General features: G+C 43.4%; 1 protein-coding gene across 8 annotated transcripts in view; it reads left to right on the forward strand.

Annotated features, from left to right (window-relative positions):
- The window catches only part of CSMD3 (CUB and Sushi multiple domains 3), a 675,220-nt gene that overhangs the window by 278,139 nt on the left and 372,335 nt on the right, over nucleotides 1–24,746 (forward strand). For all 8 annotated transcript variants that reach the window (XM_077351631.1, XM_077351632.1, XM_077351635.1 and 5 more), the window contains exon 6: nucleotides 10,010–10,122. In XM_077351631.1, coding sequence (XP_077207746.1) covers nucleotides 10,010–10,122 — 113 coding nt within the window. The remainder of the gene's footprint in view (nucleotides 1–10,009; nucleotides 10,123–24,746) is intronic.

The following is a 24,746-nucleotide window of genomic DNA, read 5'->3' on the forward strand; positions in this document are numbered from 1 at the left end:
ACACATGTTTATGACATGAAAGCGAAGCCTGAGCCCCGGGAAGTGCAGTGGAGAATGTGCAAGGAATAACAACCACTCGGTGCTTCTGTAAATGAAAGGACGGGCAGGCGAGCCTTTTATATCTGTGCCTGAGACGGATTGACTTCAGCGTTCGGGGCTGCGTTGTTCTTCAGTTATTAGAAGAGGAAGTTTATTCCTGAATGCTGTTTTCCTATTTAAAACAGTGGCAGTCTTTTTGTTTCTGCTATATTGCTTCTGAACTACACTGGCAGGCTGATAAATCAGATCACCAACCATACATAATTTATTTCAGTAGGTAACTGGCTGTGCAGCACAGAATACAAATATGTTTTGAGACCTGTTTGGTACACCGCAGACTTGACCAGGTTTTTAACTTGCTCGGTGTACGAAACCTTGTATCTGTCTGTCCTGTCAGCTATGCTGTTGCCTAAAACCAGAAGCTCTACCTGTATGTATATATAAAATATGAATGCAAGGCGCTACGGCAGTGCTTGTAGACGTGACTCCAAGCTTTGTTGCGACCTTGCCATTTTGCACAAGTGTATGCATGTGTGCCTGCTCACAATGCCCAATTAAATACATAGACAATACAAGATGGATTTGTGTGCGTGTGTAATTTGGAGATCGACAGCTGAATTGCATTTGAGTGACTGTCCACATTCGCATTCGTACATACTCTGTTGAAGTAATCTAACATTCTTTTTACATAATATACACTTTTGTCACTGTTTTTTAACTAGAGGCGTGCCCGTAATTGGATTAGCAATTGATGGCTACAGACAGTCTTTCTGAAAGAGCTTTATTCATTTGGTATTGTGCACCAAATTCACATCTCGTCTCGCAAACAGTAATGGATTTTACAAAACATGATGAGTGTTGGGCTGTCTCTCTGACATTGCACGACACGATGTCCTTGCTCTGAAATGATGTGACATGATTTGACTCATATCTTTGTCTTTCAAACCCACAACTGGTTAGTGGTTTTCTAGCAAGGTTTATTACTTATCTTTCCTAGGACTTATATGCATGCCTTTAAGTATGATCACTATAGTTTCTTTACCTTTCTGGTGTGTGTTGGAGGGTGCATTTGGATTTAGGGGTGTCAACTATGCCAGGAAATCCCTGGAGATTTGGGGGCAGAGTCTGGGGATGGTGGGATTTGGGGAGGGGAGGGACCTTGGTCATGTATTTTGCTAGAGTCCCTCCTCCAAAGCTGTCATTTGCTCCAGGAGAAGAGATTTCTTTAGTTTGGAGATCAGTTGTAATTACAAGAAAATTTCAGGCCCCACCCAGAGTCTGGCAGCCATTTTGTCGATGAGATGTATGTGTGGATGCCTACATCAGGGAAAATGATATAGAGAGAGCTCCCCCCCCACCCCCGGAAAAAAATAAAAGAAAAATTGTGATGTACGTAGCACCACAGATTTGATTCAACATACATGCACATAACTTCACTTATCTCCATTGGAATACTGAGACATGACATTGCATTTACTAGCTTGGTGTAATGGTTAAGAGCCTTGGTTCTGTCAGTGCTCTTCTTGCAGAGCAGAACTGCCAGAGCTGTCTCAGCCCCACCTCCCTCACAGGATGTCTGTTGTGGGGAGAGGAAAGGGAAGGCGACTGTAAGACACTTTGAGACTCCTTCAGGTAGTGAAAAGCAGGATATAAAACCCAACTATTTTTCTTCTGTATACTGGCTGTTGTGAAATGACATTGGCTATGGTTATTGTGGAGTAACATTACATTCAGTTTATTCTACTACAAATATTTTATTTTATTTTTCTGCTACATCAGTGATGGCCGACTCATATATCACTTGATACCGCAGTCTCAATATGTGTGAGCTAGCGCAGAGATAATACGAGGAAAAAACAGAGAGTTCTTCCTTTCCTGATTTGTGTATTGTATAGGTTTGCCAACTTTCATTTGGGAAATCTCTGGGTATGGGATGGTGGAGTTTGGGGAAGGAAGGGAAGGAGTTCAGGCAGAGAGGTGATGCCCTGGATTCCAACTGCTATTTCCTCCCAGAGAACTAATCTCTTTAGTCTGGAAAGCACTTGAAATTCTAACTTTGGGCTTCACTGGGAGGTTGATAACCTTATTGTTGGACTGGGATCTGGGAGACCCAGGTTCAAAACCTCATTCAGCCAGGAAACTTGATGGGTGACTTTGACAGCCTGTCGATCTAACCTACCTAACAAAAGTTTTTGTCAGGATAAAATGGAGGAGAGGAGAACTGTGTGAGTCACTTTGGGTTCCCGTTTGGGAGAAAGGCATGGCATAACTGAATTAACAAATACAATTTACCTTCTTGTGAATGTATTCATGCTTCCTGTTGTGTCTGTAGACTCCAATAGACTATGTAAGAAACTGGGGGCAGGAATGGTTGTTGAGGAGGCTGTTAAAGGTATATCAGCCTGAGATGGACAGGAGGGGACAAGTCAGTGAAGTGTAGCTTTGCTGCATCCTGATTGGCCCTATTCCAACTTGGACAGCCGGATACGTCCCATCCCCCAGGCTGTTTCGCAAATATATAGAGGAACTATGGATAAGGATGTCAGTGGAATTCTTGGGGTGAAAAAGGGATTTGCATTCCTGGCTACTGGCACCCCCCCCCCTGTTTACCATGCACATCTTACCCTACAGGTGGCTCATGGTGCCATGGCCATACCTACATATATGTTTTATCTTCATCCAGTTATATTCCAATTAACAATTTAAGGAAATAGCCTATTTCAACAATAAGGGGCATACTTTATATGTGCAAGATGTCAGAAATGGTAACACAATCACTGAAACAGGTTTTAAGCAACAGCAATTAAAATATATATTATTTTTGAGGATAGGCTTGGATTACGAGGACTATTACATTTTCTCAAAATATAATCTCTTATAGATGCATTAGAAATGATTCATTTAAATGTTGATCTCCCAGTTTGATGCCCGTATAGAAATATTGTCAGGACAAGAAAAATCTGTAGCATTTTCTTCTTGAGAATCCTCTGGCTCCTTCAGCTCATTTCATGTTCTAATTAGAGGAGGATTTGCCGTAATAGGTCTCTGCTTCTGACTTCTCCCCTCATTAATGAGCAATAGATTTCAATCTGCATATATACAGATTAATTATGGAGTATCTGTGTTAGAACTGAGGGTAGAACCACATGGTATCTTAGCAGATTCATATTCACAGGCTTGCGTTTGGAGAGATGACTCACCGGCATGGGAATATTGGCGGGTAGGCTGTCTTCTCCCCTGCCCAGTGTTATCTCCCCTGCCAGTGGCTCTCCTCCACCCTCCCAGATTTTTCCTCCCCCCCAGAAAAAAAGAAAGGGCTTCCTTTTAATTTTCTTCAGTTGGGGGAAAGAATTTAAAAAATGCTCTAGCAGAGACATTTTCAGGGACGAGTTGGTAGTAGTAGTTTAAGGGTTAAACGTTCTATCCCATCTGCCTTTTCTCAGATGGCTCCCTTATTGGTGTTACAAGAGAAGCACATTGTTCCCAACACATATTATCCTAGTTTTCTTCTTCTTCTTCTTCATGCTATGATGAATTGGATCTATAAATACAAATTTCTTCTTTTAAAAAATCTTCTGGAATGCAAGCCGTTGCTGTGCTTCAAACAGAATCTGGCACGCAGTAAAGGGTGTCCTGCCAATGCATTATGATAATGGCGAACAGCTTTATAATTTGCTTAGAAGATAAATTGACATGAGAAGAAAGGGTAGAATGAGCAAAGATTTCATGCCAGTAGCCACTGCAAATCCTGACACTTTGTAGAACTACTTACAGAGAAATAATCCTAAACAAATCATGAGCCGCAGAGATCAGATTTTTTAAAAACGGGTGATTTTAGCTAGAACATTGCAGATATCAGCATGTGCTTAATTAGAACAGTCTTCGCCATAACCCACAGCTGTCAGGTCTAAGGAGTGATAATGAATAACTGCCTTGATAGACATACTTAAGTAGATATTAGTCGTGTTAAAAATGAAGCTGCTCTTTTTCTCCCATCAGGATTAACAGGAAACCATCATTTGAGGTGCTGAAGCTTTTTTTGTTTTGTATAAAATATATTTATAATTTGAATTTGTTTCCCACTACATCTTCTTTTGGCAGGGAACATAAGAAGCCCTCCTGGATCAGACTAATGGCCCATCCAGTTCAGAATCATTTTTCACACAGTGCCCTGCCAGTTGCATAGAAGCCAAGGCCTTCCCTTGATGCCGTTTCCTAGTGCTAATATCCATAGATTTGCTGCCTGTGCATATGGAGGTTCTTTCTACTCACCATGCCTAGTACTCATTGATGGATTTATCCCCCCAGGAATATGTGGCTCAGGATAATAGTGTTAATAAGGCTTTCCCAGGAGTAAGCCTCAATACATACAACTAGGATTTCTAGTAGACCTGTTTGGCATTCCTCTAGGGCTGCCAAGTATCCAAGTAATGGAAGACCAATTTAAAAGAAAAATAAGGCATCATTTACTTACAAGGAATTCTTACCATAATGTCCCTGCTGATTCCTAGAGGTACCCAGAAGTGACAGGGTAGCTCTAGGACTTGACTCGCAGGAGGGCATTTTTGGCTGGGACAAGACGTGTCATGCCAAAGTTAGGGCATAGCTAGGGAGGGTTGGTGCAGCATGGGAGAGGGAGCCTGACCTAGCTCTAGTTCTACCATAGTTTATGGTGATTCCTAGAACTACATTGAAGGCCTACATTACTGTTACACTGAAGTTGAGGTCTTATTTTTCATTTTTTTTACCTGGGATGCTATCCTCCTACTTGTTGTCAGGCACTGCATATAAGAGCAAAAGCACACAATGTATGACATCAGTGTTTTGTTGGCTAGTGTTCAATTACTGAGGTAGTTGGCCCTGCCCCCCTACTTCTTGTGGTAGAATGCAATCGAAGACTTCTCTAGAAGGGAATAATTCGCCTCCCTTGCCTCACTTAAAAACTATCTTCCCAGGCTGGATCTCCCCACCATGTCTCTCTGCAGCTATGAGCCTGGCTGAGGACAGCACTCTGATCTTGTTTTGCTTCCATGATCCAAAGCCAATCATATTATAAGACCCTGGGCAGAATCTCCTTTTAGCTGGCCAGCAGCCTGCCTTTTCCTTTCTCCTCATATACGTTGATTGGATACCTCATCCTGCCAGTCAGAATCTCCTGCCGCATCCCATGAGTCACAGCACTGCAGAGGTTACTGCCAACACTGGCTGAAGTGACTGTGAGGCCAAACAGAGAGTATCCCATTAACTACTCTGTAACTTCTATCTGTGTCAATGCCATGATCAAAAACAATCCTGCCTCCAAGGGGGGCATAGCATAGTTTGGAACTCCAGCAGTGGAATGAGCAGGAGAGAGCTGAACAGTTGCCAAATCACGCTGGCTTCAGGAACCGCACAGAGCAGGACTTAAGTCAGCCCTATTTGGAGCTGGGAGCCCTGTTGGAGGAAGGAGAGGCAGAACTGTTTTGTGACAATCCAGAATGGGGAATGAAAGTGATGCACCTGGCAATTCCTTTCTGGAATTAAGAGGGTGGCAGAACGGTAGGTTTCAGCCAAAAAGCAGGATGAGATCACTGCAAATGTTATTTTGTCAGTGCATGCTGAAGATAGCAGATTAATACAGAAGTTTCACAGGCCGAAAGGGATATTTCAGTGTGCCTCTAGTTATGACACCTTTCCCGGTGGAGTCTCTTGGGTGAGCTCAGCCTTGGGAATGTTTCCCTGCCTGGGGCCTATGTCTTACAAGCACAATGAAAACAGAAGGGAAGGGGTCATTGAAAAGAGGCTGTTGTTGGATTTTTAAAACAGAGCTTCTGATGACAGTAATCTCATGCCTATGTGGTTAAATAGAAACATGGAGTTGTCGATCATGGTAGAGTTTATAGTCTGAACTAAGAGGGCACAGAACTCCAAAGCACTTTTTTGTGTGCCCGAGTGCCCTCATAAATGTGCTCACAATGAGCTCAGAAGAACACAAACTCTTTGGACGGTGTCTTCTTAGAATGGAGTTGAGGGTTTGGCTTATGATGCCTAGCTGCAGGTGTTAAAATCAGGGGCAGCCCAAAGACGGGTTTCCCTAAGGAATCCACTACTTCCTCCCTCATCATTTGAGACCTTGTCCTGGCCCCATTGTATGCATGTGTAAGGTGCCATGAAGTCTCAGCTGATGTGTTTTGACCCCAGCTAAGGGCTTTCAAGGCAAATGAGAAGTGGTTTGCCATCACCTTCTTCTGTATAGTCTTTCTTAGTAGCCTCCCTTCCGAGAACCAGCCTACATAAATTCTGAGATCTGATGAGTTTGGGTTGTACCATGCCCACTATCTCTCCTCTATAACAATAGACCTTCTCCAAAGAAATAAAAGTGGATGGGAAAGAAAGTATTTTAAAAAATGCTAACAAAGATCCCAGAATTACACATAACATGCAGTTCTGCCCTAAATCTAAGATGTAAACTTCTTTTCCCCCTGTATTTTAGTTTACCAGGCTATGACTGTCCAGGTCCTTGTTTCTTGGCTAGCCCTAGATCCTGATAGATTAGCCAGCAGGGGAGTCTGTTATGGATATTAAATGCTTAAGAGTTTTAACCTTGTACTGTATGGAGCTGTTCTTTAAAGGGAAGGGAGGGGGATACCCTGCTCCTTCATAAATCAGAACCGCCCACTTCTGTCAGAGTCCCATAGTTGAATGAACAGGACTTAATGGCAACTGTTCCAGGCTGCTGCTGATTTGGTACAAACGAAATATGGAACATGGCTCTTCATTCATTGTAAGAACGGTGACATCTGCCCCAGACTTTAAATGCATCTCTTCTTTGCCTGCACCAGATGGAAAAGGAAACGGATAAAGATGTGGACTGCCTAAGCATCAACTTCAAAAGAGTTTCTAAAACATATTGGGGAAAATATATATTGGCTCACAAAATTGTTTAACAGCAGCTGTACAAAGTTACATTGGGGGGGGAGAGGTGATTTGGAACATTTTGCTACTCAGCTTCCATCAATAACAGGACTGCTAATGTTTTCTGCTATTCTCTCCCGACACTGGTTTTAATCACCATGTGTAATTTCAGTTAATATTTCTTAATACACTAGTTTTAAGTATTGTATGAAGCCTCGGTGTTCTGAGCATTTTAATTACCAGCACTGTGGCTGTGAGCTTAAAAGGGCCCTAGGATTCAAATCAAGGTTACCCTGCTTCAAATATGGGAATCCTCTCCAGTGGTGTTCCAAGAACAGGGCAAGGGGTGTGGTCTTCCCCAGGCTTTGAGAAAGGCCTTTGAAGGGGTACCTTGAAGACAGTGTCATGCTGTGTCCAGCCAAATGTCTTTCCTTTTATTTTAAACATTAAGTTCTGGCTGCAACTCTTTGGGATGCAGGGAAGTCTTATAGCAAAATGGGGAAAAAAGCACTCTAGGATTGGCTAAACTTCCCTTTCTCCAAGACTGAAGCAAACTCACTTAACAACAACTGAGCCAGCATGCTGTTAGCTGCTACTGTAATTGCCAGTCATTTCACCCAGTAGTCTAGCCTTTTTCTTTTCCTTTCTTTGCACCCGGCTCAACCAGATATAGCAAAGCAGTAGTTAAGGTATTGCAGCAAGGTAAAACGACCTTTCCCTGTCTTAATTTTGCTCCTTCGTTCGCACACTTTCGCCATGCATTTCTGTCTCCACCTAGTTTTCCATGTCCCCTCCCCTTATTTTGAATTCTTGATCTCAAGAACTTCTCATTCCTATCCTGCTTGGTGACCAAATGTATTTAAGAGAAGTATAATAGCAAAAAAAATATTTTGAAGAGAAGGCACTGTACTGGGCACTGTACTGCTGGGTTTCCAACCACATTCCCACTTTGACTGTGGTTCTGCTGGGCTATCAACCCCCTCCCTTTGCTTGCACTGTGATTCTGTGCTTGATATCAGTCCTGTTGAACTGGCATTGCCACAGTGACTGTGTGTTCTATTGTGTACTCTGTGACTGCACTGGTACTGCTGAGTACTATGTAGATACTCACAAGAAGTCATAGTCCCATTGTATACGGCACTGGTCAGACCATACCTGGAGTACTGTGTGCAGTTCTGGAGGCCTCACTTCAAGAAGGACGTAGATAAAATTGAAAGGGTACAGAGGAGAGTGACGAGGATGATCTGGGGCCAAGGGACCAAGCCCTATGAAGATAGGTTGAGGGACTTGGGAATGTTCAGCCTGGAGAAAAGGAGGTTGAGAGGGGACATGATAGCTCTCTTTAAGTATTTGAAAGGTTGTCACTTGGAGGAGGGCAGGATGCTGTTCCTGTTGGCTGCAGAGGAAAGGATGCACAGTAATGGGTTTAGACTACAGCGATATAGGCTAGATATCAGGAAAAAAATGTTCACAGTCAGAGTAGTTCAGCAGTGGAATAGGCTGCCTAAGGAGGTGGTGAGCTCCCCCTCACTGGCAGTCTTCAAGCAAAGGTTGGATACACACTTTTCCTGGATGCTTTAGGATGCTTAGGGCTGATCCTGCGTTGAGCAGGGGGTTGGACTAGATGGCCTATATGGCCCGTTCCAACTCTATGATTCTGTGATTCTTTGATTCTGGTTCTGCTAGGCTTGCAAAATGTCTCCTTTCATTTTCTATTGCCAAGATTCTCTGGTTTGACTTTAATCCTTTGGGAATTACGGGGGATGGGGACACCTTCAGGGTGCGGGTGGGGGGTAATGTGCTTGTTAGCATTCAGTCTGGTGAAGCTTGCAATCACTGTTTTGTGATATTTTGACTAATGTTAGTACGAAGGCAGAAACCTAGTTCTCAAAAATGACTTGTAGATATTTGTATGGTAAAACTTTGGGCTTCAAAATGGAGGACAGAAGCCCTCCCAAGTACTTGCTCCGAACACAAGTCAAGGATTCAATCCTACTCCGGCACTCTATCCACTATATCATGCTAGTTCTTGTGATGGAATACCATGTTTGAATTTGATTTTTTTTTAAAGTGGCATGATTATATAAACAAAGTTATTTTTTTTTAATTAATTTCTGCACTTCTTTTCTGGCCATTATTATTATTTGTTTTACTTCATGATTATTACCAGAAGTAATTTTGTCATATGGGGGGGAGGGGCTAATCTGGATAGCCTCAGCCTAGCCTGATGTCATCAGATCTCAGAAAATTAAGATGATGTAGAGGCAGGCAATGGCAAACCATCTCTGAACATTTATTGCCTTGCAAACCCCACAGGGTCACCATAAGTCAGCTGGGTTTTGATGGCATTTCCACCATCACATTATGTGAGTGACATTAGAGTTGGTTTCATCTCCTGAGCCAAACAAAAATTCTCCTTCCTCTTCCCTCTAGAGCAGGGGTAGTCAAGTCAAGTCAAGCCCTTATTGTTATGGTACTAGACCAGTAGCCATGCTGGCAGGGGCTCATGGGAATTGTAGTCCATGAACATTTGGAGGACCACAGGTTGACTACCCCTGCTCTAGAGGTTGGGGCGGGTGCGGGATGGTGTTCTACCATGTTGTCTGGTTGATTGTATTTTATGTATTTTGTGCCTCTTTTAATGGGGTTTTAATGGAGGTTTTAATTGGACGTTTGTAACCTGCCACGAGTCAGTTTGGAAGTAGTGGGTAATAAATTAAATAATAACGATAATCAATAATCAATAATTAATAATTGATATTTAATAATTAATAATAAGCTGCTGCTGTTGTTGTTGTTGTTATTATTATTTCTACCTGACATTAGATCATTTTTGGTTTTTCATTTTGACTCAGAAGGTTCAGCCTCTTAGTTCTATCTAGGGACATTTTTATTTTATTTTAAGTTTCCAACCCTGGGTAATATAAAAGTGTATGTATTTAAACTCATATGTACATAAACCTGTATATACAAAGAAACACATAGACAATTGTGTTACTATTGACAGGTGGAGATGGTAGGATATGGACACAATTTTCTAACCCTTTCAACATTTTCCCCCCATTTTCTCAATCAGGTTGTCTGGAATGAATATACCTCCTCCAATTATCAGCAACAAAAACTGGCTCCGACTTCATTTTGTAACAGACAGCAACCACCGATATCGTGGATTTAGTGCTCCTTATCAAGGTATGTTTAATGTGAATCTCCCCCCCCCTTTTCAGACCCAGAAAAAAAGAGTTTATAAACATGAGTATTTCTCACACTAAAAAAACCAGCGATGGGGTGTACCCTTATCTGTTACAGATGGATCGTTCAAATATACATAAACAATCATTCTCCTGCCATGGGAATAACAAGGCAGTTGTAAAATTACAATACAGACTATAGCAGTTCCTTCCTGTGCCATTTCTGAGCAGTTAAGAGGCATTTGGGTAGGGAAAAAATAATAACGTAGCAAAGCAGTTCTAAATATTAGTGAATCACATCATTATCTATTGAAAATTTGATGTTTGCATCAATTTGCAAAAACAGTGCTTAGTAACTTAATTCTCAGATGGGTTATTTATCAGGTATTATCTATTTATTTGGCTGACATATCCTTGCACATTGGCTTTCAGATTCTTGCATACTGTTCTTGGAAGTATCTTGGAAACCAGCAAAACCAGAGAAGAATTTAGCTTGGGGATTGCACTGCTAGAATAAGGTCATTAGAAAGATGAAAGAAAGATGAAATTTTGTACAATGTGTTACACAGCTGTCTGCTCTTTCCAACCACACTATTTTGTAAATACATTTAAGACTCCATTTTGTGTTGTCATCTCCAGGAAATAATAACCTCTCCGGACATCGGAGTTGTGTTTTTTCTTCTTCATTTATCAAAACAATATTCTTATATTATTTACCCAGGTGGGGGGAGGCTTTATTGGGGGTCTCTTTTTCAGAATTTTAGGACTCAATGACATACGGAAATCATTTACAACTACAACCAATTTGTAGAATCTCCATTCACAGGTTGAATTTTAGACTCCCTATATGTACTAACTTATTTCCAGTTGCACAAAGTAATTTTGAAAAGGATTTATATAGTATGACATTCCTCAATAATACCCTTTCTTGAGGGAAAAAAGTATATGAAGGTGTAACAACATGGTATACCCGACACAAGTGGTGATCAGACTCACAGGTAGATGATAATCAGAGTGCTCCCCTTGAAAATCACATATTCACCTGGACCGTTTACACACTGGATGTTTATGCCGGGCTGCAGGCTGGAGTTTTCATTGTGACAGGTTGCCCTACTTCTTCCTGTAATCATACGGGGGAGCATTTGGCCCAGTGTGCCTCATCCGCCCCCAATTTGTGCTCCTGCACACTGAAGCCACTGAAGTTCCCAGTGCGTAAACGGTCCTGGTGCTGCATTTGAGAAGGAGCCTCTATTTCTGTCCTACCCTTCTTTTACCAGAAGAACCAGTGATGGGGGGGGGGGGATTCTTTCTTTTTCTTGCCCTACAGGTCCTTCCAAGAGGAAAAGGGCAAAAAGCCCTCAACCCTTTCCTTTAGTGAAAGTGGAGAAGCTCCTTCTTCTCCCTCACAACACTCTAACACAGAGCCAAAAAATACTTTGAATGGTCAGTTCCCCCCCCCAATGTACATCTGTGAATCTGATCACAGACCTGTCACCTCACATGTGTCAGGCTCTAGAAGCCTGCAGCACTTTCTCCAGCAAGATCCTTTTGCTAGCTTGCAGCCCTGATAGGAAGCTGGGGCAGGAACATGTCTATTTTGCCCTCTCCAACTTCAACTACAGGATGTTGGGACTCGTCTCTGACAGCCCGCCAGGTTTCAGGAACTGCCCCTCACACCTAAAGACACAACACCAAAGATTATTTTTTTACAGTAGCACTGATAAGCAATTTTGGCCATCAGTAAGGAATTGAGCAAGGCTCATTAGTTAAACTACTTAGTTGCTACAAAGCACAAATTCAGTGAGTAGCTACAGTACAGTTCAGGATATAGCTAAGTAATGAACATGAAAGAAAGTATACTGGCTACTTTACAGTCATTGAATCTCTGATCCAGCCTCTGTGGCAAGCTGTCTGCTGGTGGATACAGAGAGCACCAGCCTGACCGCACCTTACCTGTTCCCATCTACCTTGATTTCATCTAATGGACAGTTTTCTTTTTGAACCCATCCCACATGGGCTTGTAGGACATTAGCCAATCTGGGTGCCAGGCTCTGGGGCTCAACTCTGCCAGAACATAGTCTCTCCAATCAAAAGGCTTCTACACATCAAAGGGATGACATGCTTTACCTTTGGGTGGGGAAAAAAATCCCCTCTCTATTCTGTGAAGTATATCAGTTCCCATCTCCACTGTCCATCACCATAATTGTCACAGAATCTGCCCCTCATCCCACCACACAGGTGTATTGTTCAGTTATACCCTGAATCGATACATTTCTGTCTGTTGAGAATATATTCAGGTCAGGAAGCCAGTGTTAAAATTTGGAGCTGAGACAGAGAAGATGGCTGTTCAAATCCACACAATTCCACGAAGCTCACAGAGTGACTTTAGTTCAAGTTGTGTTCTCTCAGCCTAACTTCACCACACAACATTATTTTGAGAATGGGCAAGGCAGCTGTGCTCTGAGCTCCTTGGAGAATGAGCAGAATGAAAACTAAAACTAAAATACTGAGTATTTTGTAGTGTGCTGTACCTCCATAACCATGTCAAATGCCTTGCTATAATTGTGGCCCTTGTGGAGTGAACTTTTAAGACTGTAATCAACCAAATGCAGGTAACTCATGAAATTACTGTTGAAGCTCAATACACATATTTTACACGAATAAATAAATGGGTGGGATATAAGCATTTGAAATAATTTTGCAGGTTTTTCTCTGGAAAATTCTTTTAAAATAACTGGGACAATACCTTTTTATGTATGGACAGTTTCATGCTACATTTACACAACTTTCTTTTTAATATTGTACGTCATAGTAAACAATTTGTACAGTAGATTATTTCAGTCATACAACTTTCTATGATGAACAAAGTTAATTTTTTCTGATAACAAATGTGATTGTAAGTAAAATGAGGTCTGTAGATGTTCTAGTCCCTTTTCTCTAGAGCAGAGCCAGTCGTATGGAAATACTGTATTGCTAGAACATTGTGGGTTTTGTTCTATGTTGATCAAGAAATGGGCATACCAGTATCTTAATAGAACATGGTCATTTAGGGAGCAGGTGCGATCAACTGTGTCCTTATGCATCATAACTTTTCAGATTATGGAACAACTGAGGAATTTTTCAGCAGGTGACTATCTTGAAAGGAAAAAAAAACCCACACACAATGATATTGCACTGCTAGGCCTTGCTGCATTGCTCAGCAGTATGGTTCATGAAACCTTTATAGAACCTTTGCAGCATTGTGATTCAACAATGCTACAAAGCTTCTATAAATGGTCAACATTTTTCAGTCTTACTGGACAGTTGCAGTTACATTTAAAAGGGCACAGGTGAAGCTAGGCCTAAAGGGGCAATATCAGATATGTTTTGGATTTGGTTTGCATGTTCTACTTTGCTATGGCTCTTCTAGACAGACCGAGTGAATTGGTCGCTTCTACATGAGTGCACAACTGTTTTGTGGTGGTGGTTGTGCCATTGTCGTAGTGCTAAATTGGTGCAGAGCTAGTTTGCTTAAGGTCATTGACTTGAGCAAATCACCAACTGTGTTGGATTTGTTGGACTATAGTGTTGTGAAGAAGATGAAAGAAGATTCTATATGGGGACTGTGAGGAGGGGCTTGTCTGTCAATAGAATGCTATGGTTAGGCTTAGTTTCTAGAATGAAGAGGAACTAGTTTTCATACCCTGCTTTTCACTATCTGACAGAGTCACAAAGCAGCTCACAATCACCTTCCTTTCCTCTCCCCACAACAGAAACCCTGTAAGGTAGGCAGGGCAGAGAGAGCTATAACAGAACTGCTCTGTAAGAACAGCCTGTGATCAGGGCAAGGTCACCCAGCTGGCTGCAGGTGGAGGAGTGGGGAAACAAACCCGATTCTCCAGATTAGAGGCTGCCACTCTTAACCACTACACCATGCTGACTTTCTGTCTGTCTGCTAGTAAGGCAGCTAGGTTTATCATTTCTCATTCCTATCCAGTTTGTTAGTTCCATAAATAAAGCTTTTGTCACTCTCTCATCTGTTCCGTACCCCAACTGACGTCTGCATAGGCAATCTGCCAAGAGGATCATTGCCTGTAGACCTGTCAGGAAGGCCATCAATAGCTATTATGAAACCCCACACCAAGATTTTAATGGGCTTCTGTCTCACATTTAGAAGAACAAGCACCGGATGCTTGGTCAGGACTGCATCTGCACACTGGATATTTCATTATTGTTTCCATGTAACATTCATTCACAGGTGGGCTTTCCAAGGGATGCCAATCCCCAAGTGTGACCTGGGGATCCCCTGGTTTTATAGTTTGTCAACAATATATATTGTTCCAGGTGAAACAAATCCATTCCCCCGAAGAAAGTGATTGCTTTGGAGGATGGACTTCATAGCATTATACTCTACCGAATTCCCTCTCTGCCACAAATCCTGCCCACTCCCAGCTCCACCCCAAAGTCTCCAGGTATTTCCCAACCCAGATCTGGCAACCCTAGATTTTCCTTAGTGGACAGTTGGGAATCTGAAAAGGTTCATAGCACGATACCAAATGATTCATTGATGCATCCTAGAACAGGCCAGACAGCTATTGCCCTCTTGTAGTGGTTTGTCTTACTCCTTGGGCTCCAGAGCGACCCAAGCAACCTCTTGAAATTTCATACCTAAAAACTTCATCTCTTCTTGGCCTCGGTTGTGAATATTATTTAATTTCATGGATAGATTAATCAAGTAAGGCTTTAGCTGATGAAGCAGCAAGAAGCAAATTTTAATCAGTGAAGCCAAATCTTAATCAATAAGTCTGAGAGTTAATTTGAGGTTGCTGTTTTGGTTTTAGTTGAACATGACCCGAAAAGACACCTTTCCTTCCAATAATGAGCAGAGCCTTTGATTTATTAAACTCTGTCTCACAGTTTCTCAAGATCCCAATAAGCCTCCTATATTGAGATTTGGTAATATGCTATTGTATTTAAAATTAATTTGTCCAAAGGCAAATGAGCCATCTATTACATTTCTTGAAACACTGAACAAATGCAGTTGTCAAATGACTCATTCTCAAAGCACAGTACTTATTTTACAGTAAATAGCATATAACCTGAGATGTTTCAGAGGAACTGGAGACTGCCCTGTAGTTCTTTATAAATAATTTAAGCTGCCCCCACTGTTCATGTGTTTCTGGATGCACAGACTTTATGTTCCTTTATTCCTCATCCTTGTTCCTGAATTTCACCATCTTCACTATTCCCTTAATATAAAGGGAAAGGTAAAGGTATCCCCTGTGCAAGCACCGGGTCATGTCTGACCCTTGGGGTGACGCCCTTTAGCGTTTTCATGGCAGACTCAATACAGGGTGGTTTGCCAGTGCCTTCCCCAGTCATTACCATTTACCCCCCAGCAAGCTGGGTACTCATGTTACCAACCTCGGAAGTATGGAAGGCTGAGTCAACCTTGAGCTGGCTGCTGGGATCGAACTCCCAGGCTCATGGGCAGAGCTTCAGACAGCATGTCTGCTGCCTTACCACTCTGCGCCACAAGAGGCTCTTTATTCCCTTAATATAGCCTTTCTCGACTTTTTTTTTTACCATTGAGAACCCCCTAAAACATTCTCCAGGCTTCAAGAAACCTCAGAAGTAGTGCAATCATGCAGAATATGGTTGGGAAGCATAGCTGTGGGCATGCTCACCTGGGGCCTCTCCCCTTCCCACACCCTCCAGGCCAATCGTTGGGCATTGTGGAAATGGGATTTAGCACGGCCATGTCACCCAATAATTTTTTAAATGTATAAACATTAATTAACTCCCACCCATTTGGGAAATCTTTCCAGGGATGTTTAGAAATCCCAGGGTTTTATGAAACCCTGGTTGAGAAAGGCTCACTTAATGCTTTTTAATGCTAGGCTGTCTCATGCCTATCCTTATAGTGCTGGGTGTCCTGTCTCTGGATCACACCTGTTGCTCTTCTCATTTTGGTGTCTTTATCCATATCACATTCACCTGCCATGCCATGCTTTAATCCTGTCTTTAATCCTTCCAATCTATATTCATAACTTTAACCCATCTACTCAGATATATCTCTCCTCCTCCTGGATATTGGGAGGGACATTTTGATACTCATGGGTGCAAATTGCTATCCTGGGTAGCTACCTAAGTCTATGCCATGCATCCGTTTTCTATATAAGGGCAATTCATTGAAATGATTTTGCCTGTGGAATACACAGAGGCTTATCAATATAAGCTCGAAGAAAGCAAACAATGGAAAAAAAGGGAAGATCGTGCATGCAGAAATCTTTCAAACCAATTGATGAGAGAGATGCATTAACATCAAAGCTAACAGGCAATGCTTATCTAAAATACATTGAATATTGGATCAAAAGTACATTCATGAGTGAAATATAGCCTTGCTTAGCTATAGAATATTTTTTACAGATATGAATGGTGCTTCCACAACCCCTGGTTGTTGTTTTTTTCCTTTATTGAAAAAAGATGAGTTTGAAAATGTTGCATCCCTGCAATGTGGCTTAGTGTTGCTATCTTAAAGACTTGCCTTTATTTTTGCATCTCTAAACACCCAACAGATAATTCCTGCACATAATCTTCTGTGCTTATTATTCAGAATATACTGCTAAAATAAACCATATGATCATTAAATATCCCCATGTTCTATTATGACGTGCACTTACTGTAACTGAAATGCATTATTTTAAAAGGGGTCTGCCAGCTGCTGCTTATTTGTATCTTGGTGGGTGATATTTGCTGGCAAGCTTCAGGAGATCGAAAAAGAAAAGGTGCTCTTGGGCATAAATGGGTCTCGCCCTTCAAGTCTGATTAGCCCGGTGGAGAGTCAGTCACTTTATTTAGCCAATCAGAGGACTGGCATGCCAGACTTTTTCCCCTTGCCTTTTTCTCTACCACTTTCTCATTGCCCATTCCTCACCCTCTTAAACCAGACATGATAGGTTTCTACCAGCAGCTGCTTTCTTTTAAAGTTGGGAAGGAATGAAAATGATCCTGGGTGTCCCAAGATATTTTAACCTTCGTACTTTCCTCCCTTTGCTCATTTTATCATTGTACGAGGGACCATTGCCTAGCTGTGTCACTTTTGTGTGGTTTGTCACAGTTTCGAGCTTGGATTCAGTGAGGGAAGAGATGAGGAAAACACTGATTTGGGACAGAGTGTAGATGGGTCAAGATGGCTTTTAAAAACAAGCCCAAGCATTGTGTGGATGGATTGACTTGCAGGAGGGCATTTTGGGCTGGGATAAGATGCAACACACCAGTGTTGGGATAAACAAGGCCTCGGTTTTTATTACCTCCCCATGGGAGGGTTGGCACAGCATGGGAGAGGGAGCCTGACCTAGCAGTCAGCAGACTGCACCATGATCTGCGGAGTCCAGAGGTGGGGACCTGCACTGTTCCCAGCCAGGAGATCAGACCCCTTGCCTACTGAAGTCTGCCCTAAGGGAAATGACCTATGCGGGGGACCCAATGGGCATCCACCTCATTTGGCTGTCCCTGCCTGGCAAAACAAGCCCCTGTCCTCCCTGCTGGGTAAGCCGCGCTAGTTTACATGCCACCTCTTATGGAGGTCCCGAACCCCAGGGAATCCTATTGCACACTGGATTCCTTGCCAACAGGCTCCATCGCATGCAAACCCACAACTGTGATGAAATATTGAGAACATCTACCTCAAACATTGACATAGTGCGGTAGGGAGGGAAGCTGCTCCATGGTGTCCTGGAGAAGAGTCTGGGACCCGCACATGTGGCGCCTTTACAGGCCCCACAGTCTTGCCTCTTATTTTTACTCTGTGCATGCTGCATGGGCCACTGGGGCAGTCACATCCGCCTACAGCTTGCTCTCCACAGCCTCAACCGGTGGCTGCGGTGAGTCTTTTCTGCACATTTTCACTGTGAAAACTGGGCTGTTAAGGGTTGGGAACAGCCCTGCCCCCAAAATGTACACCCCCTGAACTCATAAAGATCCTTTGTGAAGTTTGTGTCTATCCCCACTTCAGAATCCTTTAAAGGGCTCATTTCTTAGGCTTGCCAGCCTCCTGGTGGAACTTAGTGATCTCCTGACACTACAACTGACCTACAGGCAGTAGAGGCCAGTCCCCCTCACGAAAATGGCTACTTTGGAGGGTAGAGTCAATGGTATTATATTTGCTGGTTTCCCTCCCCTCCCCAACCCCCGTCTTCCAAGGCTCTCTCCCCAAAAAATCTCCAGATACTTCCCAACCTGGAGCTGGCAACTCTAACTTCTACATGATCTCAGCCATGATCATCAGTATGATGTAGTGATACATCGTCCATCAAAGTCAGCTGTAGGATGGTTTCACTACAGTGAATGGAGCTGACCTTAGTCCCTGACTCTGAGGGGAAAAGCAAAGGTCTTCTGCCCCGATAAATCCTCATTGCAAAGCCAAATAGCAGTACTCTCTGTCTGGACATGCTGTATAAATGGTTGCTTGTCCCTATCTAGATGCAGCCATGAGTTTACGTGTGACTAGTAGGGGCAACATATGCATGGGAATGCACATTTAAATTTTCATTCCACTGAATAAAATGCATTGCAGATGGAGAACACTCACATTCAGGTACATGACTCAGCTGTTGTGACCATACTGCATTGCATTCAGTGGGATGCATATCTCACTCGGCTTTCTGACCCAGGAAGTCAACTGAGCAGAGCTGATTCTGGATACGGAATATCTATACCTTGTGAACTTTCAGATAGAGGGTGACAAAAAACGTACTTTGGTGGTGGAGGGGCGGGGTCTGAAAATGTTCACAAATTCATCTCCCATTTAAGCTCACTGTGCATGTTGATTATTCCTTACTGGGGTTCCAGTTTTTCAGTTATTTCTGACATACATTTTTGCATATGAGACGTAAACTGCAATTCCAGTTTTTTTTCAAAGTTAAGCTTCACCTATCATAATTCTGCCTAGCTGGGGAACAGTTTTATGCCTCCATTTGAGTCCTCTTTGGATCACACCTGTTGCTCTTCTCATTTTGGTGTCTTTATCCATATCACATTCACCTGCCATGCCATTTGGGGGCTTTTGTGCCTGCACTGATATTCTGCAGGTCATAATGACTGACTGGTCAAATTATTATAAAAGTGAGATACCACCACCTAGACCTGAATAGCCCAGGCAAGTCTGATCTCATCAGATCTCAGAAAATAAGCAGAATTTGCTCCTGGATAGAATTTGGATGGGAGACCTCCAATAAATACTAAGGTCTTGATGTGGAGGTAGTCAAACTTTTGAACATCTCTTGCCTGGCTTCCAGACAAGTCCCAGGATGTTCCAGCTATACTACATACATGCCAAGTGATAATAAATAATTAATTAATAATCACAACCTAATCATTTGCTAATTTTTTTTCAATAAAGTCGTAGCCTGTTTCAGAGCTCTTGTTCTGTGTCCTGTTCTTCTGTTTCTGCCATTTCTCTCCTTATTTAGAACATTCCTGGTGCATCCCAGTCTTGAATCATTAGAAAATATTCTCTGTCTTCTATTTTTCTCATCCTTTCACCCAGAAGGCTGCACGTGGGGAAGCGGGGTACTGGCTAGTTATCAGGAAAAAATTATCAGTCAGAGTAGTTCAGCAGTGGAACTGGCTGCCTAAAGAAGTTGTGATCTTTAAGCAGCAGCTGGACAAATCCTTCTCCTGGATGTTATGGGCTAATCTGGCATTGAGCAGGGGGCTGGGCTAGATCGTCTGGATGTTCCTTTCTGCCTTTATAATATGCATGTGTGAGGTTATTTTATTTTATTTATTTATAATTGGTCTTTCTCACTTAGGCGATGGTGGTTTAAACAGTGTTATGGAAGGGGGGGGAGTTATTAGCGAGGTAGAAAATGTGTTGAAATGCTGGAATTACAGGATCGAGATCGAGCACCACTAACAGGGTAATCCTGTGCAGAAGTGAGGTTGCCAACCTCCAGGTGAGGCTTCCTGATCTCCCAGAATTACAGCTGGTCTCCAGACTACAGAGGTTGGTTCCAGAGAAAATGGCTGCTTTGGACGATGACTCTTTGGCCTCATATCCCATTGAGGTCCCTGTCATCTCCAAGCCTGCCCTCCCCTGGTATTTCCCTCTTCTTCAAGAATGTCCAAACCTGGATTTGGCAGAACTAACGTTGTGTTGATTTCATTAAAAAAAAAAAAAGACTGGAACAATTATATATAGGACTACACTGTAAATCTACCCAACAGGATGTATATAAGTGATCTTAAAAACAGTATATATCATTCCCCACCCCCATTTTGTAATAACCAACCTGCTTGAGAGTTCTGGAGAAGTTTGCAGTTCTTTCTTTTTTCTTTTTGGTTTGTGGCAATGAGAGTTGCTTCAAAGGCTTTTGTTTTTGACTCTAGTAATTAACAAATATAACTACCTGCACGCTTTTGTTTGGAAGTTGAGGGTGGCGTGTAATTTTGTCACATTCAAAGTGCAGAGACCAAGACCATTCATAATAGCAGTAATTGGGGATAATACAATTCAGTTTTATTAAGCTGATTATCACCTGTAATGCAATAGGTCTCTCACATTTGTATGGAGAGCCCCAATGTATACAAGATAAGAAAAGAAAGACCCCTTCATAACTGCAGTTACCAGTAATACTTTCCCCCCTTTGCTATGCTAATTTAACTCCTAAAGAGAGACAATTATTTTCTGTAGTGGGGAAGATAATCTTTTACTAAAGATAATCTTTTCTTCTACAGAAAGTAATAGTCTCTCTTTAGGTGTGAAAGATTATCTTTTCCACTACATAAAATAATTGTCTCTCTTTAGGTGTTAAATTAGCATAGCAAGATAAACAGGCTTATAACCAAAACCAACAAAGAACACAGCATCACCTTAAGAAGTAAGGCATTGATTATACTTCCATGGTGTTGAATCCTCTTTAGTGTTGCTTTGAAGTATTATCATCTGTAGGAGCATTTGTGAGTGGGTGAGCAAAGGATTTGGACCTACTGCCTACTGTTTCTCCTGTCTGTGACCATCTCTGCACTGACTCACCTAGCCATCATTTCCCATGACTCTTTTTTTTTTGGGGGGGGGGTTAGGGATCGTTCTTGGACTGTTTCTGATTTCTGCATTTTGGCTTTCCTCCCCTAGTTGTCCAGGCTGCAATATGCCGTTTCTTTTCTGCATGGGGCGAGAAGCCAGAATGTTTTCATTTGGGTTTTCACAGTGTCCACCATTTTGAGTGTTCAGACACACCCCTTCTCTTGTTGCCATGCTCCCTCACTCCTCCCTTCCTCCCCCACCCATAGGAATAGTGTCCTAGCTCTCAGCTCTTCCATATGCCCTGTGTCCACTCCCCTCTCTTCATTTCATGTTCCTTCGATTACCTGCCGTCTTCTACTCCAAGTTGCTTTAAAACAGTGGTCTTAAACCCCCGGTCCAGTGACCGGTACCGGTCCGTGGATCAGTCGGTACCAGGCCGTGCCTCGGGGGCTGCCCTGCCACTCTGTTGACAGCTTACCTTTGGTGCTGTCCAGTGACTGTCATGGCTGGGGCTCCCCGTTGGTATGGCAATGCGCAGCTGCTGCTAGCAGCATCCCCCAGTGAGCGGCAGGAAGTCAGGGGCGCCAGCAGGAAAGTAAGAGGAGCAGGGGCTCAGGCGACGCCAACGTCCCTCAGCAAAAGACTACCCCCCCCCCCCACGGGCCTCAATAACATTTTCAAGCATTGACCGGTCCCCAGTGATAAAAAGGTTGGGGACCACTGCTTTAAAAAATCCAAAGTGATCATGTTCTAACACTGGGGCACTTTAACAAGGCAGATTTTTTTGTTTATCCCAAAGATGGCAGGCAGGGAACTCCCTTGACCTCCCCTTCCCCCATCCAAGATTGTAAGCTCCTCATGCCATGGCAGGTCAGCTGCCCCACTGTAGCATGGGACTCAGATCATGGTAGGAAAGCCAGGTGTCCTTGTGTGCCTGGCTTTCCCAAAGCTATCCAAACTTTGTGCCACCTCAGGGCAGCTGACCCACGAAAGATTGGGGTGGCAAAGCCAGGTATCCAGGGTGCCACAGACTTCAGGTCGCATTAAGGTGGCACAGGGTTTGGATTGCATTGGGGAAGCCAGGCACCCCGGAGACCTGGCTTTTCCACACTGATCTGAGCCCCATGCCAGGGCAGAGCAGCTGCCTCACCATGGCATGAGGTGCCTGCAGTCTCAGATGGGAGAAGAGTGGCCGGGGGAGCTCACAGCCTGCCTTCTCTGGGGCCAAGAAACCCACTTCCTTGTCATTTGTTTATTTATGGTCATTGCCCTGCATCAAAACATAGGCAAAAACTCAGTAACATTATCAAGTTAACAATGAAGTTGCTTAACATTAACCAAGGATCTCCACTCTCTTTTGGCAATATAGCAGATCTTTGCCACTGTATAAGAAATCAAATTGTCTACCGGCAAGATAAAGTGCTGCAGTGTTGTAATGCGATCACCGCTGCTGTTGTTTTAAACACCTTGGGGTGAAAGGGGGCAGCTTATTGAAGGAAAATGGAATGAAGGGGGGAAGGATGCAGGACGTATGGAAGAGATGAGTGCTAGAACATCTTTCCCATGGGAGGGGGAGGAAGGGATGGGGAGGGAGGATGGCAATGAGGGAAGGGGCATCCCAAAACTCTCAAAATGGTGATGCAGTAAAAACCCCGAATAAAAACATGCCCGCCATTGACCAGCCCTGATTCATTCCCTGTTAGCTCCCAGTTCAAAATAAAGAACTGGATTTTTGAGGATTTTCTGACTGTGGGGCAACTGAGGAAGCAAATTGGGTCTTTACCAGGACAGTTGGATTTAAATGCAGAAATGGACAAAACAAACAAACAAACAAAAAACAACTTGACCCTATGCAAATAGAAATCTGAGTCAAAATCCTAATGTGGAAACGGTCTGTGCAATACATGCATATGGAAGGATTGAGTGCAATTCCCATGCGTAAGTGAAATAGCTATTTGAAACTCTCTTTTCTCACATTTCAGGCACTGTTCTAAACCCTGGTTAGGGGTACACAAGCCATCCTTTTAGGTTACATGTTAAAATTATATGCAGCACCTCATTTGGTCATCTCATTGGAACCATGCTCATCAAATACTTGCAACTGAGCATGAAGCCTAAACAACACTGTGTTAAAGAGTCTTTATATGTTTGCAGGATCCCCTGGGACAGGGACACAACTTCCCTTTTGATGTCCTTTGGAAAGGCCACTATTGGAGCATGAAAAGCTGGTTCCAGACATTTATTGGGCCTTATAACAAAAACACACACTTCATTTATGACACTAGGTAGCATTAGTGCGGCCTCATTAGAGTCATGGTGTTCTATGACCACTCAGGTTCAATGGATTGGAATCAATATGGTGTAGTGGTTAAGAACAGCAGCCACTATTCTGGAGAACCAGGTATGATTCCCCACTCTTCCACGTGCAGCCAGCTGTGTGACCTTGGGCTAATCACAGTTCTCCTAAATCTACTCTTGCAGATCAGTTCTGTTAGAGCTATCTCAACATCACCTATCTCACAGGATGTCTGTTGTGGGGGGAGGGAGGAAAAGGTGTTTTTAAGCTACTTTGGGACTCCTTCAGGTAACAACAACAACAAAAAACAGCTCTCTCTCTTTTTATCGTCTAATCAGAGACAAAGTAATTTTCTGCTGCTTCTCATTCATTCCCCACCACTGAAAGGGAGTGCTTTAGCATTGATGAAAATATTGACCAAAACTGCCAGCATGTCCTGACATCCTTTGTTTTAGCTCTAATGATACTCTAATTCCAGGGCATTTCTCTGTTCACAATCAGTAATCTTGTGTCCCTAAATAAGGCAGTGACCTCTTTACCAACAACAGCTGAAACTATCTTTTATGGTAAACAAGAATTCCAGGTTAAGTAGAGAGTAGACCTTTTTATGTTTGGCTTAGATCAGCTATAGGCCAAACTATGTTACAGGCTGGGACTTGGTTTCCTGGACCTGACTTGCTTTCCCTACAGCAACACAGCAGCTGAGGGAAAAGGCAGCCTACCCTAAACTAATAAATAAATAAATGGGGCTTCTCCCGGCTGCTCCTGCAGCCTCGGCGCGTGGTGGAGGCGGAAGGCCATCCTGCAGCCGGAAGAAGGCAGCAATGGCAACTGCCCTACCAACCGCAGAGTGCGGCTGGGAGGCAGCACGCAGGGCTGGGAGAAGGCAGGGAGGGCCATCCCCACCCCGGAGCGTGGCTGGGGCTTGTGGCGGCCGTAGTAGCGGCCGGGAGAAGGCGGGCCCAACCACCCAGCCACCTGTCGGGGATAGGACGGGCCATGTGACAGTCAGCAGGGCTGGAAAGGAACAGGGATGCCGCGTCTTCGACGCGGCATCCCTGCTCCTTTCAGAAGGTGGAGGAGCACCCGGGGCAGAGGACTCACCGTGCCGGCTGCCAGTTCAGTCTGTGCAGTGAGTCCCCGGCCGGGCGAAGCAGCTAATGGGAAGCTGTGCTTCGTGCAGCTCCCCATTGGCTACTGCGCCCTGGATGGACACTCGGAGGGCCCAATCAGGAGCCATGAAGCGGCTCCTGATTGGCCCCTCCGAGTTTTTATCCCGGACAGGGCCCGCCCTAACTCCTCCCAGACAGCCCTTACCCTT

This window comes from Paroedura picta, chromosome 9 (genome assembly GCF_049243985.1).
Source record: "Paroedura picta isolate Pp20150507F chromosome 9, Ppicta_v3.0, whole genome shotgun sequence".
In the NCBI taxonomy this organism is placed as follows: domain Eukaryota; kingdom Metazoa; phylum Chordata; class Lepidosauria; order Squamata; family Gekkonidae; genus Paroedura; species Paroedura picta.